The sequence below is a fragment of the Chrysemys picta genome, chromosome 9 (assembly GCF_011386835.1).
Source record: "Chrysemys picta bellii isolate R12L10 chromosome 9, ASM1138683v2, whole genome shotgun sequence".
In the NCBI taxonomy this organism is placed as follows: domain Eukaryota; kingdom Metazoa; phylum Chordata; order Testudines; family Emydidae; genus Chrysemys; species Chrysemys picta.
In genome coordinates, this window is record NC_088799.1 from 5,135,273 (window position 1) to 5,153,938 (window position 18,666).

Consider the following 18,666-nt stretch of genomic DNA (forward strand, 5'->3'; position numbering starts at 1 on the left):
TTGTATTCAGCACGCCGATTCCCCGAGAGTTGGACTGACGTCTCCAACTTGTTTTACACACGTCACCAAGTAGCCGTGGGAGGGTGGTAACTTTCAGCCATGGATCTGAACTTAGCGCCTAGTGGTGAAATTGCTCCCGGTTCTGTTACCCAGCCCCCTACAGCTGTGTGCTGACCTGACACCGAGCCTGTCCAACGACAGCTACGTTGGTGCCCATGCAAGTGGAGGTTTTTCCATAGGGTTCGTCTCGCAGCATGGGATGGTGATTGGCCAGCGCAGCCATAAATGCCGCGAGTGCTGGGCACCAGCACCCATTCCCATCGCCTTCGAACGTGCCACCGGCCACGTGGTTAATCTCCCTCCTGTTTCCCTCCCCTCGCTAGAAACACATGCTGAAGGAGGGCAAAGGCCGGATGTTGCAGGCTATCAGCCCAAAACAGAGCCCAAGCAGCAGCCCGACGCATGAGCGCTCCCCCTCTCCCTCCTTCCGCTGGCCCTTCTCCACCAAGACCCCTCCTTCCTCGCCGGCCAACCTCTCCAGGAACCAATCCGCCGTCGCCTATGACATCAGCGAGGATGAGGAGGACTAGCCGTGGACACTGAATCGCTGATTGCCGAATTCCAGCTCCTAACCCACGGGGAACTTGAAACGCGAGAGCAATGGTAACGTGGCGGCTGACGACCCTCCAAGAGGCACCATCTGCTCTGCGCAAGGGCTACTGTCTGGGAAGCACAGTCTAACGTTCTCCCTATCCCCAGCCCCTTTTTATTGTTTACGTTCCGATGGTTTCCAAGAGAAAAGAGGGTTTTATTTTTTTTTTTTAAATATTTTAAAGAGAGTGGCACTGAAGCCTTTGCCCTGTGAAACCTCAGCCAGACAGGTGGGCATGGGGAGAACAGTTAATCAGACGCTTTTGTCTGTCTGCTGCTTTGACCCACTGCAGCCTTTTATTGCCCCAAGGCAGGATTCGCCATCGCTGCTGAACCTCTTGAATGATGGACATGCCGGGTCCTCAAATGGTGCGAACTTGAGACAGCACAGGAAGCGGTAGTGTAGAGGAGCTATTTTTTAATTCTAAAGAGACATCCGTACTGTACTGGAACCAGTAAGAACCTACCCAGCTCCCTGTGTCTTGACCTTGCTTCTTTTAGCGGAGGTTCCCAATGTTTCATAGTGGAAAGCTGCCTTGTGTCTCCTGTGTGGGAAATCCGCCGTCTGAGAAGCCACACCAGCGTAGAATGGGTCACGCGCCGTTCTGTAAAGTCTGGTAAACCTGCACAGCGGATACAACTCTATACCTGACTCGGCAAGGAAAAGGCCGTCTTAGAACATTCTATCTGCCATGCGGGCATCTAGGAGCATCGCTAAATCTCAGGCTAAGAACCTCATTTTGCCCATCAGCTGCTGTTTGAGGGAAGAGTATCACCCCTTCTTTCCAGACGTGCGTTGTGTGTTTGTGTGCACGTACGCTCAGCTGGGCAATAACAAATATGCCTGCTCCTTCAGAAAGGTCCTCTCCCTGCCTTCGCACCTCCCCCCAGTCTCTGGTGTGCCACACATATTACTGTCTGTCCAAATGTCCACGCTGGGTGCTTTGCTTTGCCCGGGTCCGTATTGGTTTACATTATTGTGCGCTAAGGGATGGAGAGCTGTGACCTCTCTCCTATCGGGGAGGTGAAGACCCTGCTAAGAGAGCTGTTCAGAATGTCCGTGGCCAATTCGCTGTCCGTTTTGATGTGCAGGTGGATAGATGCTGGGGTTTGTTCTCACATAGGTGTCAAATCATTTGTGCATTAAATGCAGGTACCTCTGTCCGTTAGCTGTTTCTTGAGGGCGCAGAAATAGCATAAAAGGAAACTGCCACTGTTTTTAATTTTAACCGATAACCCCTGTTCATTTGAAATTGTGGTCCAATGACGCTTTGCTATTAACTATGTAATGTTTATATTGCGCTTTAAGTGCCCCTTGATAAGAGCTGTAGCACAGCGTCAAACATTGAGTCCCTGCACAGCGCATGCCCAAGGGAAGTCCTCTGGGCAGGCAGGTTGCGGGTCTTGTTGGAACGCACTCTATCCTGGAAGCCAGCATCCAGGGGGTGGAGCTGCCGTATCTACAGCCGTGAAACTCCCAACGTTGCTTTGGTGCCCGAGCTCGCCTTGCCATCTCCTGTTTAGAAAGCGCTTCCTTGAATGTTGCAAACAGACAGCGAGGTCAGATTAAGAATCGCGTGGGCAAAGTCTGCGGGTGTTAAAACCCACGACGTACAATCCAGGGAAACAATGATTCTGTGGAGACTAAAAGGCAGATGCCAGAGCCATCCTACGCAGTGATACGCAGCTATCGAACGTGACCACCCTGTACGTAAAAGGGGCCGCTACTTCCTCAAAGTTCTGTCAGCTGTTCTGTGAAACGCCACCTTTGGGGCTTGGCATAGACTCTCGTCCTCCACCAGGCTTGGTCAAACTGATTCTTCCCCCACTCCTATATTTCCCGAGAGGCCAGAGCTGGCAAAGGGGAAGGAAAGCTTTAGTTTCCCAGTATGCCAGTGTGAGTGATTCCTCCCAGCAGGGATGGCCATGGCTCTGGGAGGGTTTTAGCAGCTGTAGGGGGAGCACTTGCGTTGTTCTGAGGTGGCACCAAAATGGTGAGATGCAAACGATGCTTAATTTCTCGGCATCTGAGTGGTGGCAGATATCTGTAACTCTCCTGCTCACGTATCTGTAGACACACCCTCCTTCGGCAGATACTTAAGTCTATTTCCTCACCTGATCGCATACTTTAGGCAGGGCAGCACAGGGCGCCGACAGTCACATTAAACACAGGGTGTGAACAGTATTCTATAGCTTTGGATGATAACAGTATTTACGGTGTCCAATCACTCCTAAATCCTGCACAGGGAAGACACTCCATGGTCTCTGCATGGGGTGGGGTCACTTGTGCAGCCAGGGCATGTTGTTTGCCTGTAACTAGGAATATCAAAGTTGTTTCTTGTACCTAACCATCCCTGCTTCCTCCTTGCACTTTGCAAATTAAAGTGGACTCTCCAATCCCAAATCAGTGTGTTTTTATCATGGCTTTTAGAGAGACGGCATCATTGCCTGGAGCCCACCGTCTGGCACACTTCATGTCTGTTGCTGCACGTAGCTGAGTGCCAGAAATCCATCTGCACAGTGTAATGTACCCTTGGCATAGCAAAGTTCCCTCTGATGATTGGTGAGGGGCAGGCTGGGCTTCCCAGGGTGTTACCTCATCATAATCACTTGACTGTTTCATTCCGTGCGTCTCTACTGAGCCTCACCTACACATTGGAACAGCTGTTCATGCGTGTCGGACGGGGCTGGTTAGAATACTGAGGCAGTGGCAACGTAGAGGAATGGGAGAAGTTTGTGTTTCTCCCCCACTACGAGATCGATCTCCAGGGAGAATTTGCCGCATTAAATGGAACCTGGTACCACTAGATCCATATGGGTCAATTTCTGCAAAACCGTATGAGATGCGGCTTCGAGCGATCTCTGACCTCATGCGTACGGCGGTTGGCTTTGAAGGCAAGCCATTGCAAATGCCTTTCCACGTGGGACAGGAAGGGCGGCAGTGGAGTGAAGCAGAAGACCGTAGCAGGCAAAGGCTGGGCATGAGCAGCACTACTGGTGCGACTGATTGGACTCTGAAGCTGTGATAGTGACGTTCAACAGCACGTGAGTTGGGGCTTCAGAAGAAAGTTATTCGGGCTTCTGGAGGGGAAGTGGAACATGTCTGTTAAAGAGTTTAACCCCATAAAACTTTCTAACAAAATCATTTAAAACCTGGCCCACTGTAGAAGGTGTGATTAGGGTCCATCTGTAACGCGAAGCATGTGCTAGTGCAGTTAATGCTTCTAACATATTCTTTCCCTCCTCTTTTTGTAACAATATATATGGAACATGCTGGGGTGGGGACCTTGTGCAGGAAGCCTGTATGCAGACCCCCCCCCCCCCCAGGTAGGGGTTGTTTCTTGTGACTTTTAACGGTGTTCAGATTCCCTGCCTTCCTTTCCTATACAGAATGGGGTGTAGCTTGTCCAGCGAGGGGACAGAACCTGTCTTTTCAACTCTTCGTTTGTACATTGCACGTGGTCAGGTGCATGGAGCACGTGTTCACCTTGGCTGCTGTTTGACTCCTAGAAAGCCATATAGAGAAAGAGAAGGAGAATGTTCTCAGCAATACGTTGTCTGTCACAAGAGTGTAACCAACGGTGTAAAACTGGACAGTTTTGTAACTCATCTAAAATGCTGCCACTTGCGTAAAGCTCGACCAGAACAGTTGTTCTGTTTTGTTTCTTCTTGGGACGAGATCAATGCGTAGATTTTTTCAAATCAAATAAATGGAACAATGTGGTTTTTGGAATTCGTTTTAAATTCCAGATTTTCTTTTAGTTTTTCCATTCACTGAAACATCACTTACCTTGTTAGGAAAACGCTGCGGGATAAGGTTTTATGCTGGCATACAAATTGAGCTAAAGGGTGCAGTGGTTCAGATTGCTAGGGGGAAAGTGGGGCTTTCCATCAATGCTATCCCAAGCTGGGTGACACTCTAGGGCACCGAGATGGGAGTCACATGAGTTTTGTTATCTTAGCAGGACGGGGTGCTGTTGTACTTGACACACACCGGTGTGGTGCATTGCTCCTCTCACTAGGGTGCCTCGGGATGTCTCTTCTCAATCAATGTTAACTGTATTGGTTTCTCTGTGTGTGTGCGCGCACGCGCGTTACTGGCTTGTTCGGAGTTGGGTTTTGGTTTTTATGTTTAGCCAAATAAATGCAAAGTCATTTTACCCAACCCTTGTCAAACTGTGCCCGATATTTTCTTTTTTCTTAATTGGAGTGCTTTTAATCTCCCTTGATCTGCCGTCCCTTATTGGAAAGGTGGTCCACGGTAGAACTCTTGAAGTCATCGCCTTTCTTAACAGATTTTCCACCAATTCCCCTTCCCCGTGCGAAACTAGCACTGAGCTACTGACCAAACGTGCCCTGTATAGCGCTGGTTAAAGCCGCTTTCCTTTACCGGTTTCTTACGTCAGACTGTATTCTACAGCTCTGCTAGTGCTGGGCCATTTTTTCTTTCTTTAATTCCAGCCTGGCAGCTGATTCTGTTCTGCCAAAGCAGAGGGGACATGCAGGCTGTGCCACGTTTGATCTGCAGTCAGAAAAGTGGCAGCAGCGTCCAGTGGAAAATAGACCTCTCTAGGAGTCAGGATGCCTGGGTTCTCTGTTCCACCATTGTGACCTTAGACGCCTCACTTAGCCCATCTGAGGGTTTGCTTTTCCCATGTGTGTAACTGGAATACTAATACCCCTCTTTGTGAAGGCTGTTGGGGCCTCTGGATGAGCAGTGCTGATGATTCCATAATTAAAGCCAGCAGCTGGGGCCACTAGTTTTGTATAAAGGGGCCTGGTTTTTCACCCTTCCCCTGACTGCGTAAGTCCATAGACTCATTCGTGCACCCTGGTGTTGGAATATCCCCATTCGTCTAAACCAATGGAAGTGTAGCCAAGCCCTCGGCTCTTTGAGCCCAGAGTAGGCAGAGTTTTAGCCCCCACTTTTTCCCCTCAAAGGGCTGTTTAAATGAAATGGAGTAGCCGCGTTCGTTCCAACAGCAATGAGCCCAGTCTAAGTGCCTGGATCGATTTTTATTCTGTATTTAGACAGCACCTGAGCGGTGCTAGGCACGTCACAGATTAGGCCCCTGGTTTACAGAAACTGTGGTTCGTATCCTTTGGATTTCAGACCCCTCTGGATGCAAATTGTTTCCCTCCTATATGTCACTTGCCAAATGAAGCGTCAAACAGCTACCTAGGGAAATATTCTCTCCCTGTGAAATTGCAGAGGGGACGTGTTTTGGCAACGTGGGAGGAACTTCTTATGCCATGGCTCTGCTGTCCGCTCCTTTCCGGTCACCGCTCCTTCCTGTCTAGGCTTTGCTTTCAATGTCCCCATCCGGCGGGCTGAAAGGTTGGTATCCTGCCTTGTCGTCCTGTTTTCTGTAGTACATCCTAGTCACCACCGTGATGATGAAGGTCTCCAGGATAAGCAACTGCATGCTCATGTCTGAAAACAAACCGTGAAAGAGCGGGGTTAGTTGGCGTGTCTGTCGTTACCGTTCTTCCCCAGTCGCTCCCCAGCCAGAACGGTACAGTCGGTTAAAGAAGTATGTTACGAGGGGAAGGGGAAATCAGGATTCACTAGCTCCCAGCAGTTACCAAACGGGGGCTGATATTTCCCTCTGGGTGAACAATTAATTTGCTCTTCAGAGCAGCAGAATTTCACTTCCATGCAAGTGAACAGTGCCTAGGTCTAGCTAGTGAGTAAGGCCTAGTTCTGCCTTGGCCCCTGCCTTGGTGAGGGACTAGTCATGCAGACCATGCGGTCACTGCGCTGTTACAAGAGTGCTGAAGAGACGCTGGCCTGGAAACAAAAATACAGCAGCAGCTGGATTGACTAAATTGACAGTTTCCACTTCAACACAGGCTGTTTTTCATGGGTGAGCAAACGTGTCGATGCTCCTAGTCTCCTGCTGCTTCACGGCCTTGAAAATTCCAGCTGTCTTGCTGCAGCGGAGATCAGGGGTGGCAGGTTGGTATAAGTTTTGGAGGGGCCCACAACGGGTCCAAGTCCTGCCCTCCACCCCCACACACACCTGCCTTGTAAGCGGATATATATATTTTAAAACAATGTAAAAATGGACCGGAAACAGTACGCTTTTAAGTTTTCCGATATTGCACAATATCGCTATCTTAAGAAAAAATTATTTAACTAAGAATATCAACTTTAATAATACTCTTTTGAATGTGGAAACAACCCAGTACTCTTGGATCAGTAATCCTCAAAAGCAGAAAGCTCTGTCTAATTCGTTATTGGACTCTTGATAGCCAAGATTCATGAAAACTGCTTTTCTTATCTTTTAGATTTGCCGCATCTTTCTTTTGTATAACTTCAGTTTGCGAGCTGTGTCTCGGACTCAGGCCATCACTTGATGAATTGCCCTTTTTGTTCTTTTCTTTTTCTCTGGGTAATTCTATTAAGAATGTATCCATTGTTGATGATGATGGTTACACAAAATTAATGGTGTGGGGCTGAGGGGGTTGGAGTGTGGGAGGAGGCTCAGGATAGGGCAGAGGGTTGAGGTGTGGAGGATGAGGGCTCTGACTGGGGGTGTAAACTTGGGTGGGGCAGGGGATGAGAGGCTTGAGGTGTGGGAGGGTTGGGGAGTGAGGGATGCAGGGTGGGGCCCGGGATGAGGGGTTCATGGTGCAGGAGGGGGATCAGGGTTGGGGTGCGGGGGGTGAGGGCTCTGGCTGGGGGTGTGGGCTCGGGTGAGGCTGAGGATGAGGGTTTTGGGGTGTGGGAGGGGCTCTGGCAGAGGGTTGCGGGGTGGGGCCCAGGATGAGGGGTTCACAGTGCAGGAGGGGGATCAGTGTTGGGGGTGAGGGCTCTGGGGTGTGGCAGGGGATGAAGGGTAAAACATTCCTTTCCTCTCCCAGGCTGGAGAGCAGGCAGAACTGGATTACTGGCATGGCTGTGGGGAGCATTACTGCTGGGGTTGTACGCTGATTTAACTGGGTTTGTTGTTTTAACCATTATGCAAATATTTCAGCCTAGTAACCAAGCTGAAAGGAATCTAAAAGGGTAAATCTTCATTAAGGTGGACAGGGAGGTAAATGCGAAACTATTATTGGGGACAAGGCCAGCCTGAAAGCCAGATATTGTTAACAAGTGTTTCTGTACCTATTTATGGCTCTCTCACAGTCTGTGCATCTCTTATCTTGGACAATGAAAATCAATTAAAGTGCTTCCACGTTCTCAGTGTTGTAACATTGGGGTTGCAAACACTTGATGGAAATTTGTCCTTGCTGTAAAACGAGTGTTTTCAATGGAATTTAAAAGAATAACAAGGGGGACATTTTTCTGTGGGTTTTAAGGGTTTGTTATTAGAAAACTATTTTTTTTTTTTTTAGATAAAGTGGAGTTGTCACCTTACTCGGGGCTTGTCCACACTGGGGTTTCACACTATAATAAACGCTGCCAGCACAAGTCATGGTTAATTGGGCATGGATTGTCTACACTAGGGGCTTGCACAAATGCAGCTATGTTGGTGTCGAATAACCCAGTGCAGACAATGCCTACAAGTCAGACAGTCTAGCGCCCACAGCAATGCACCCCTAAGAACCACTTATAAAGAAAAGAGAGAAATGCGAACTCCGAAGCAAAGAATGGGGATGAGGGGTTCACAGTGCAGGAGGGGGGGCTCAGGGCTGGCGCAGAGGGTTGGAGTGCAGGGGTGGTGAGGGCTCTGACTGGTGGTGCAGGCTCTGGGGTGGGATTAGGGATGAGAGGTTTGGGGTGGGGGAGGGGGCTCAGGGCAGGGTTAGGGAATGAGGGCTCTGGCGTGGGGCTGGGCCAGGGTTGGAGTTCAAATTTTGGGGTGCGGCAGGCAGGCTGCCCTGGGGCTGGGGCCAGAGAGGAGGACTCTCCCCAGCCCTCTCCCCACCGGCAGCAATGAGCTCCAGGGCAGGGGGCCCCCCTCTGCCCTGGCACGACACTCACCCAAGCCCCAGGCTGCTGCTCAGGAGGTCCAGACAGGATAAGCCCCCTTGGAGTTGCCTGCTGGGGGCGGGAGCTGCCATGCCGCTGCGCCTCCTCCCTCCACCGGTGCAGCAGTCAGCCGGCAGCGGCCAGCGATGGAGCACGGTGCAGAGCTGCAGGGGCAGCCGCCCGCTGCCTAGGGCAGGCAGGGACGCTCGGGGGAGGCGCACGGGGACGGCAGGCAGAGCCAGGGACGCTCAGGGGAGGCGCGTGGGGACAGCAGGCAAGGCTGGGGGAGGGACCCATCCCTGAGCATTGGTGGAGCTGGGCCCCTGGGCCCCTGAATTTGCTGGAGCCCCTGGTGGAGATGCAGAGAAGGCAGTTGTACTTTCCCTCAGGGAGTGCAATAAAAAGAGCTGCTCCTTTTTCTTTCAAAAGAAAAAAAAAATATTTGTGAAAATATTCCTGCCCCTCTGTGCTAGGGAGAGAGAGGCTGACTTCGATCCTTGGCCAGTTTTCGTCCTTAAATTAACCCAGGCCAGAGCCTCTTGCTACTCACACTGTGACCTCGTCTTGGAGGACAAGGGCGGGGCGCAGGCGATCTGCCCGCTGCTTGCCAGGATGCTCAGGATGGAGGGCTGTAGCGCAGTCAGGATGAGGAGCACCTGCAACCGGAAGAAGTGGGGATGAGAGAGCTGACTGCAAACTGGGGGACGCCTAACAGGTGCCGTGTTGGTGTATCCAAGGCCTACCCCCTTCCTTAGCGATAACGTTCTCATTCTATAAAAAGCAACAGAGAGTCCTGGGGCACCTTTAAGACTAACAGATGTATTGGAGCATAAGCTTTCGTGGGTGAATACGTCTGACGAAGTGGGTATTCACCCACGAAAACTTACGCTCCAATACATCTGTTAGTCTATAAGGTGTCACAGGACTCTCTGTTGCTTTTTACAGACCAGCTGAACACGGCTCCCCCCTGATACTTTCTCATTCTAGGGGCTAGTCACTTTCTTCCCTACAGTTGGCCTCCCTAGGCCCCTGCAGCAAACTCCAGCTTGGCTTTGAATACCCGTCCCCTGAGCAGCCTTACTGCTGCTTTATGACAGAGACTCATCCGCTGGGTCTGTCACCACCTACCATATTCCTCAGCCGTTCGTGCCACTGCCCTGTTACCCTGCTCTATAGCTTTCAAAACAGGGGTAGAGGTTTTTTAATGTTTGTCCACTTTCCTGTTACTTAAAGCAGCTACATTCTTTCCTGGGAGTACTCCATGCATTCCCATAGCAGGAGATGAACTGTGTCTGGAACTGTACAGGGGTTACACAGCCCAGCTTTGGGTTTCGTCAATAACTATATTCCAACCACGGTGACCAGTTAAGTCTAAAGACGAGCCCATCACCGATCCTGCCGTAACTTGGGAGTAACACAGTATCCTCTCTTTCGGGGCTGACTTCATAGGATCTTCTTCCTCTTTTCTCCTTGGTCCACAATTCTTGCCCTCCTCCCCCCCCCCTGTTTTTTTTATATCAATTTCTCCATTTTAAAATAATTTCCCCTTCTGTGTCTGCCATTTCAATGCCAGGTATCCTAGCGGGTGCTGGAATCCTGATCTGTCTTGATCCACCCTCCTATGTACTGCTGCTGCTCACTCACCGCATAGGACAGGGGTACTTGTGGGAAACCAGGGTTGGTTTTAGGCACTGAGCTGGTCCTGTTGCTCATTCCACACCTGAAGCCCCTCGAGGACGAGGCAGTTTCAAGACAGGGGAATAGAAAGGCAGCCCGCTCTGGGTGGAGGGGTATCAGCCAGGCAGAACGTGGTATGCGGCGCATGTGGACCGAGTGGAGTTTTGAAGAACCCAGTTTACAGGTGCAAAGGCCAATGGCCAGGAAAACGCTAACCATCGCTCACCACCCTGAGCAGTGTTACCTGGAAACAAACGAACTTGGCGCCCATGTTCTGCTCTGCCAAGTGCAGCCTGGCCTGGCGAAACATGATCCCAAGGGCCCACAGAGCGAAGATGGTGGAGAAGCCGAGGCAGGTGTTGATCCAGAGTGCCACGCTCGCAGCGGAGATCTGCGGGGGACGGGAGAAAAGGAAGCAGGGCTGTGATTCCCAGGCCACAGTAGGAGAGCGGAGCAGTGTCCAGGGTGGGGCACAGAGGTGCTGCCCAGATACCTATGGGCACCGGGGAGAGCTGGAGAATCCGAGCAAGACAGGCATCCCCACAAGTTGCTCTCGCCTTCCCCTCCCACCGCACAGCCAGGGAAGCAGTCCCCCTGCTACTGCGGGGACAATGGCCCAGAGTCAGAGGTGGGGCTAAATCGGTACCTAACCCCTCTGCCTTCGATGGGTGAAGGGTTCTGACTTACATCAGCCGGATCGTAGTTTCCATCTGCAGCCAGGGCCAGCCCAACAAAGACACAGGCTGTCTTGAAGAAGGCGAATTGGAAAGTGCCCAGAAGAAAGAGTTTGAGTTTTCTCCTACGATGGCAACAGAGCGAGACGTCAGTGACTGTGCCGGAGACCATCTGCTTTTTAGCCAGCCTTCCACCGCCTGCCACCCTGCCTTGCCCTCAGGCCACTGCTAGGCCTGCAGAACGGGCTATAACGAGACTGCGAGCCAGACCCCAAAACTGCCTCGTGCAATTCATGGGGATTTCTAGTACAGCCCTTCCCTGCCGCTGGCCACGCACAGTGGACAGAGACCTGGCCTGATCTGTAAATCGTCCTGCGTCTTTCGCTTGGCTTGTGGTAGCCCCTGGGAGCCCCAGGCATAGACCCTGCCCCCTGGTGTGAGGTGCTGGACAAACGCCAAACAAAAAGCCAGCCCCAGCCCCCGAGCGCTGACCGGTTCCGCGTAAGACGAGACGATGGCTGGATCCAGACAGACGGGGGGAGTAGAAGGAAACAATTAGCCAAGACTGGCTCAGCACACCAGCAGCCTCATTGGTCAAGCTTGTTGTAGGTCTCACGGCAAAGGAGAGTAGGAGGGAGGATGATGCAGATGTTTGGGGGGGGCTCCTCCCAAGCAGGAGGGGCAGCCCCCCCATTCTCCACTTACCCGAGTGGGGGGGGTGGGGGAAGAGCCTTGTAGCATGGTGGGGGAGGGTTTTCTGCCCAGCAGGGAGGGGGGTCTCAGGGCTTGAGCCCTGTGGAGCATACCTGCCGGGACTTGGGCCTGTAGTAGAAGCGGGGCTGAAGCCCCAAGCCCCGCCAGGCACCTCCCGTGGGGCTGGAGCTCCGCCAGGCGGGCCCCAGCTCTCGCGCTTCTGAATATTGTGGTATGTGGCTCAGAGGGCCAGTACGTTTGGCTACCCCCCACCCCCACTCTCCACGGATCTACATGGGGAACAAAGATTGGCTAATGAGCTGCTCAGGCTGGTGGAGAGAAGTCCACCACCACCCTATGCCTGCCAGGCAAAGCTAGAAAAATTCAGCCTGGGAACAAGGTGCCCGTTGTTAAGGGTGAGAGACAATAACCATTTTGGAACAATGTCTACAGTCGTCCATGCCAAGGCCACCAGAGCCTATTGTGAGCATCTAGGCCAGTGCTTCTCAACCTATCTACCCCTGCGGGCCACGGATGCAGCTCTCGATGGGTTACGAGGGCTGCAGCTGCTCACTATATCTATTGCCTGTATGGCCCTGAGGATGTCGCATGAGCCGCAGCTGTGCGCTGACTGGGCCACGCACGGCTTGAGAACCGCTGTCTGATCTCCTGTATAGCGCAGGCGAGAGAGCTTCCCCAAAGAATTCCTCCAGCGGATCTTTTAGGAAAACACCCAACCTAGATTTAAAAAGTGCCAGCACTGGAGACCCTGGTACATTTACCCATGTTGGGGGAGGTTCCCCATCACTGACATTTGGGGGGCAGGTCTCGGGCCTGCGTTATACAGGGGGTTGGACTAGATGGGCACAGTGGTCCCTGCTGGCCTTGGCTGCACGTTGGCTGGCTCTGGCCCCGGTGATACCCCTGCTGTAAGGGGGTTCCCAGGCTGCCAGAGAGCTGCTGCCTTTGTTTGTGTCAGAGTGAGCAGTGGGTGAGCAGGGCAGAAGGGGGCATAGCCAGGCAGCCCCTGCAGTCTGGCTATGCGCGGCTGTGGCTAATTCCCTGCGTGCCCTGCGGAGCAGCCTTGGGGCTGCTCTGGGTTGCACCAGGGTCAAACCAACGTTCCCAGGAGCACAGAGGTGGATTGAAGCCAAGTGTCGCTCCTTCCCTCCACAGGGTGCTGCGCAAGCAGAGCTCAGCCGCGCCCGGGCATCTGGCCGGGCACCGTCAGAGGGAGTTATGGGAGTCAATGCACATCTTGGGGGAAGCTGCACTGCCCAGTATCTGGCTTCTCCTAAAGGGAGGGGCTAAGGAACCAGCATTCCTCCCAGCCACTGCTGTCCCTGGGTAGTGCCCCATGGCCCCCACCGGCAGCCTTACTTGGTCATGGTGATGCGCGGGCAGCAGGGGCAGCAGCAGCAGCAGGGGCCGGTGCTGATCACCATGGGCGTGTCCCTCAGTGCTTTGAGCAGGGCCTCCTTCCCGCCGAAGCCTTCCACCATGATCAGCATGAGCAGGTAGAAGCACATACTGAAGTACCTGGGGGCAGCACAGGCAGAGAGAATTCAGCCCGGGGAGGTACAAACACCGCGGCACGGAGTCCCTTGCCCCCGCCGCCCTCCTGCGAGGCGCAGGGGCAGATTAACACACGGGCGCCCAGGGGCCCTGGCCCATTTGGCGACTTCCAGAAAAAAATCTCATGCGGCTTGGGCAGCAGGATTTAGCAGCTGCATCCACTGCTCTGCGGGCGCGCGCACCCCCCGTGGCCTCTTCCTTGGCTCTCCTCAATATTCAATCACTTCTCTCCCCCCGGCGGGACCTGTTCTCTCTCCTCCCCTTCCAGTTTTTTCCTGTGTCTTTTGGTGATTGCAAAATATATGGTGAGATGGAGGCTTTGGCTGGGTTTTTCATGCCTCCATCCATGGTTTCGAGACCTTTGGCTGCCCCTACCCTAATATGTCATGATGTAGCCTTGTTTACCCCCACCGGAGACCTTTGTGGATCCCACCTCCCCGTGCATGTGGTTCGCGGCCTTGGGATCTCAGTGTGGGTTCTTGCCATGTCCATTGTGATAGGGCATTATTCACCCCCTGCTCAGCTGATATGAGGCCTTCCATAGTACAATTCTTCCACTTTGGCAGTGGATGGAAGACACAGTGCTGTTTACCCCCGACTGTATGTTTAAGCTCTTTGTGTTTCCCCCTCCCGCAGCATGAACTGATGTGGCTCTGTTTACACTGGGCCCCAGATTCCAGCCCCAACTCACTCAACTATGAACTTCCCAAACGAATGGTGGCCCACCCAAATTCACTTCACAAAGATGGCCAGTGGAATCAACTGCTGTCCTAGGCTAATGGTCATTGTTGCTATGGGAATGCCAAAGCCAAGCTGGGCTGGACAAACCCAGATAGTTATAGAAATGGGAGAAATGTATCTTGTGAGGCCCTTCAGTTCCAGTGACTTATTTCCCTCCGTTACACCGATGAGGAGGCATTGGGAGAAGGGAGCGATGAATATGCCCTCTCTCTGGGATTATTGGACAAACTATATTCTCATTGGCTTAGTAATGACCGAACATGCTGTTGTGTGCTCTGGCTAATCAGAACCTGGCCTATTCTGCAAAGTGTGATTTAATGTATACGTACCCGCTAGTTTCTGATTAAGTTTTAGGACTAACTATTTCAGCTAATTGGTAAAATGTCACCTTGCTCATGGTTTGACCTGAACTGCCTTTGGCAGAAAGCCATGAGTCACATGGTACCCATCCGATTCTTTCAGCATTTCTTCATAGCTGAAGTGATCAATTGCAAACCTTGCTTTAAACCAGTTCTCACCATTGACTGAAACTTACAGTTCTGAATACCAGAGTAATTTTACCGGTTCGGATTATTTCTTTTAATTGTTACTTTCTGGAATGGTGCCTGTTGTCTTTCAGACAGCAGAAAAACTGAACGATAACACGATCAATAGGTGGGGGAAATGCATAATGCTCGCCTTTAAGAAAATTGGGGGAGATGAAAGAACCGCTTGTTAGTCTGTGAACAACTGATTCTTGTAACATGGGGGTTGTCCAGGTTAGCAGTGGGATGGGATGGATAATATCGAGCTAGATTCATTTTCTGTGTGGAAAAATTGAGCAGTTTATATAGGCATAAGGAACCGGGATGGCAATTGCTTCATTAGTAAGGCCGTGTGTAAACACTGCATGGAGTCGTCGTATTAATACAGTTTGATACAGCCGTGTTTTTCATGGAGGGGGCAAATGTTCTTTGTGCCCAGGGCCCTAATAAATCTTAATCTGCCTCTGGCTAGGTGAGAAGCAGCCGGATCAGTCTGAGCTCCCCAGGGCGTTAGCAATACTCACATGCCAATAGCCATCTCCACCACCATCATGGAGCGTGGGATCCAGAGCCCAAAGCAACAGAACACGGAGACCATCTGGAGAAGAAGGGGGGCAGGCCCAGTGTGAACGGGAGGGAGCCGGGCATGCTCCAGACCGGTTCCCCCGCAGGCCCTGGGGTGGGCGGGTGAGTGGATGGCACAGATGGGCCCACAGCAGAACGCTGGCGCTCCACGGGCCGGACCGTTTACAATCCACGCTCTGTGGAGCTGGATTTTGAATTGGTCCCTGGCTCTAGAGTGGTCTCGGCATCTCGTCACCCCCGCAGCATGGGGGAGCTCAGAGCCCCGTCATGATCCCAGACCCCCCTAGGATATCTGCAGTGCCCCAAAGTCTGGATCCACTCTCTGTGGATGTAATTAACCAACCCAGCACGGTCCCCGCCCCCTCCCCCCCCCAGCGGTGCTAAAGCTCCAACGCTCACTCCCGGCCCACGCTGTCCACCAGCACAGCAGGATCCCACAGCTTGGCTGCGCACGCCCGCCGGGGTCCCCTCCCACACAGCGAAGGCTGGGGCTCACCGTGGGGGCCGAGCTGCTCCAGATGAGGGTTTTCATCTTCACCTGGCAGCGGATCTTCTTTGACAGGTAGATGGCTTCCTCGAGGAAGATGGCGACCGACACCAGCGTCAGGAAGGTCATGAGGGCCTGGATGGAGAGCTCGACGGGGTTCAGCTCTGCAGGGGAGGGAGGGGATGAGCGAGACCTCACGGCCGTCTCTCCCATGCAGTGCAAAAGCCCCCTGGAAATCCAGGCATGGGCCCTCTAGCATGAAATGGGAACACGCTCCAGGGAGGGTGAGTGAGGGTTGCCCAGCCTTCCCTCTGCCTTTTCTCCCCTGTCCTCTGGGCTGGGTCCCTGCCCCTCTCCACTCTCTCCCTCAGCCCCACAGCCAGGAGCCCTTTCCCCCTGCCCAGCACAGGAGCTGGCAGGCTGGAGAGCGGCGTTGCTCTGTGACACAGCCAATATTCAGTCCCGGATCAGTCTAACTCCTGCTCCCCACCCACCCCGCCCTGCCCGCACCCATGGGGCAGCGCCCCCCACGTACGGTTCAGCAGCTGCAGCGAGGTGGGCGGCTGGGAGACACAGGCCAGGGGGACGCTGAAATTCTTAATCAGCAGCTCGATCAGCTCAGGTGGGATCCTGCAGGAAAACCAGGCCCCCGGTTAGCTCCGTGCTGGGGCTGGGGTCCAACCCCGCCCGTGGGGAGGGATCCGAGGGTTCGAAGCGGCCCCAGCTCTTCTCGGCCAGCTTGCACAACGGGTCATTGGCCAAAGTCGCCCAGCCCAGCCACATGCGGGCTAATCATGCAGCTTGGGCCCCTGCAAAGTCCCATGGCCACTGGGAGCACTGCTGGCCTCCCTGGGTGGAAAGCCCCCGATGGGCAGCCCTGATTCATAATCCCCCCAGCCAGGGCAACAGCAACCGACCAGGGGCTAGCGGCTGCGCAGGGACCCCTGTGAAATGAGCGTGGCAGGTCTCAGCCCAGTTCCCTTAGAGCAGGCGCCCCAATGACTAATCACCCTTCACTCGTGGGGCCTGGCTAGGCATTTCTGGGGGGCCTGTGACCCGTGGTAGGAGGTGACCAGTGCTAAACGCCCCAGAGCTGTGCTGGAAGGAGCTCTCCTGGGGGAGCCCCCGTGGAGGAGCGGGGTGACACGTCCTGCCTCGCCGGGTACTCAGCCATCCATGACAGAGGGGACCTGCCCCTGGCTTATAAACAATGACACCAAGTGTCTGGACATTTCCTGAGGGCGTTGGGGGGGGGGGGAATTCACCCTCATCCTTCACACAGTCATCACACCCCCCCCACCAGTGCAGAACCAGGCAGCTGCGCCAGCGAGGAGCTGCTCTGCCCACAGCCTCGCCATCCCCTACCTGGGGTCGGGTACGAGCTCTGCCGAGGACTCCATGCTGCCCCTTTCCCCGGCGATCCGGCTGGCTCCTGTTCACGCTCCGCAAGCCCTGCTGCTCGCTGGCGAGAGGCTCCAGCAGCGTCTGGCAGGCAGGGGCAGAGTCCCAAAGGTCAGCGCTCGCGGGCAGGGCTCCTGCAGCCAAGCGCGCCGGGCCTCGTACAGTTGTAACTCCCCCTCGGGGGGGGGGGGGGATCGGCAGGCACGACTCGTCCCCCGTAGGTAACCGGCTGCGGCTTGTCTGAGGACACGGACGCTCCAACTAGCAGATCAAATTCAAGGGTTACCACGAATCTCAGTCAATTGGTTTGCACGCATCAAATAACCTCCCTCCCCCGCCTTCTCCGTATGTGTCAGGAGGTTCAGTGGAAGAGAAAGTGGCTCATCCCCGCTCTGCAGAGAGGAGCTGTCCCGGCTATCGGCTGCCAGGTTATTGACCTGGGGCCCGCCAGTGCTAACCAGCCGGGACTGGGGGACTTTGCATCCGCAGCAGGGAGGGGACGGCATTCCAGCGCAGAGAAAGTGGAGTTAATGCGGAGTGTGCCTGGGTGCATGGCCATGCGTGTGTTTTGTGGGGTGAACTCTGGCCCCCCTGCTCAGTCATTCAGAGAGCCCTGGGGGTGACAGTGGAGGGCAAAGCAGACAGGAGTTTGCCGTGTGACCCGGCTGGGCACCAGGGCAGTTCAGCTCTGGGCTTCGCAGCGGTGAGCCCATGTGGGCCTGGTCCGTGGGGCTGGGCAAAGTGGAGAGAGTTCAGCGGAGAGCCGGGGGGAGGGGAGGGAGTCAAGGGGGAGCAACTGAGAAGGGAAAACGAAAGGAGCAGAACAGGCTGAAACAGGTTGAGCAGCAGCTCAGGGCGCAAGGGATTAATTAGAGGCCTGGGGGGGGGGGGGCACTCGCTGCCGTGGGGTGGAATTAAGAAAGAGAAAACATGGGCAAGTGTCCAGAGAGTGAATAGTTCCCCCGGAGCGGCCCTGTTGCTTGGGACATTTAACACTAGACTGGACAAACTGCCAGCAAACGGGCCAGGGAACAGCCCGGCCCCAGGAAACAGACCAGCGCAGCGAGTGGGTCATTTCCGTCTCTAACGTCCAGTCCTACCGATGGAATCACAACTACCAGCCTGGGCTCCCAGTGGCCGCTGGCTTCCCCTCCCCAGGTGCTGAGCAAAGTCCCGGTGAAACCTTCTCCCAGGGACGCGTCATGGTCTCTCCGCAGCAGGGTTTTGCCGCCGCCCCAGGGCAGTTTTGCAGTGTGGGGTGTAGGAACCAACCAGCCCCCAGGCTTGGCTTCGCTCTGATTTGCACCAGGGCCGAGCTCCGAGTAGGGGCCCGGCCTGTAGGCACGTGGGGATGAGCTTGGAACTGCCAGGGAGGACGTATGAATATTGTGTGTGAACCAGGCTCCCCGCGGAGCAGTGCTGGCAGGAGACGCACCCAGGAAGGGGCGGGCGGTGGATCCTACCCACACCACTCAGCCGCTGGAGAACAACGCACAAGCCTTCACCTTGATTCACTGGGCCTGTCAGGCTGGTTCCCCTGGAAGTGAACTGGTCCCTGTGGAGTGGGGTCGGTGCCTGGGAATCAAAAGACGTGGGGGAGTTTGAGACACTGAGGCAATGCCAGGGTGGGGGGCCGGGGGGTGTCACATGCCCAGCTGGATTTCTGCCTTCCCTATCGCAACAGCTAAATGTCCCAAAGCGGCTAATGCAGAGGGGCCACGCAGACTCTGCCCCACCCCA

At 54.2% G+C, this 18,666-nt stretch overlaps 2 protein-coding genes across 8 annotated transcripts in view; one reads left to right on the forward strand and one right to left on the reverse strand.

Annotated features, from left to right (window-relative positions):
* Window positions 1–4,816, forward strand: part of PCYT1A (phosphate cytidylyltransferase 1A, choline) — a 28,838-nt gene extending 24,022 nt beyond the window's left edge. For 4 of the 7 annotated variants that reach the window (XM_005311770.4, XM_042843902.2, XM_065557528.1 and 1 more), the window contains one exon: window positions 384–3,055. In XM_005311770.4, the coding sequence (XP_005311827.2) occupies window positions 384–590 (207 nt within the window). In that variant the 3' untranslated portion in view covers window positions 591–3,055. Of the gene's footprint in view, window positions 1–383; window positions 3,056–4,041 lie in introns of those variants that run through there. The other 3 variants (XM_042843903.2, XM_065557530.1, XM_065557529.1) reach the window with 1 other exon arrangement.
* Window positions 4,817–5,652: 836 nt separating this feature from the next.
* Window positions 5,653–17,357, reverse strand: SLC51A (solute carrier family 51 member A). The gene is made up of 9 exons (XM_005311768.4): window positions 16,891–17,357; window positions 16,061–16,155; window positions 15,535–15,689; window positions 14,978–15,051; window positions 12,994–13,152; window positions 10,934–11,045; window positions 10,491–10,637; window positions 9,120–9,225; window positions 5,653–6,085 (listed from the first exon to the last, which is right to left on the reverse strand). Exons 1-9 carry the CDS (start codon window positions 16,923–16,925, stop codon window positions 5,949–5,951), a joined length of 1,020 nt encoding a protein of 339 aa, XP_005311825.2. The 5' UTR covers window positions 16,926–17,357; the 3' UTR covers window positions 5,653–5,948.
* Window positions 17,358–18,666: the final 1,309 nt, after the last annotated feature.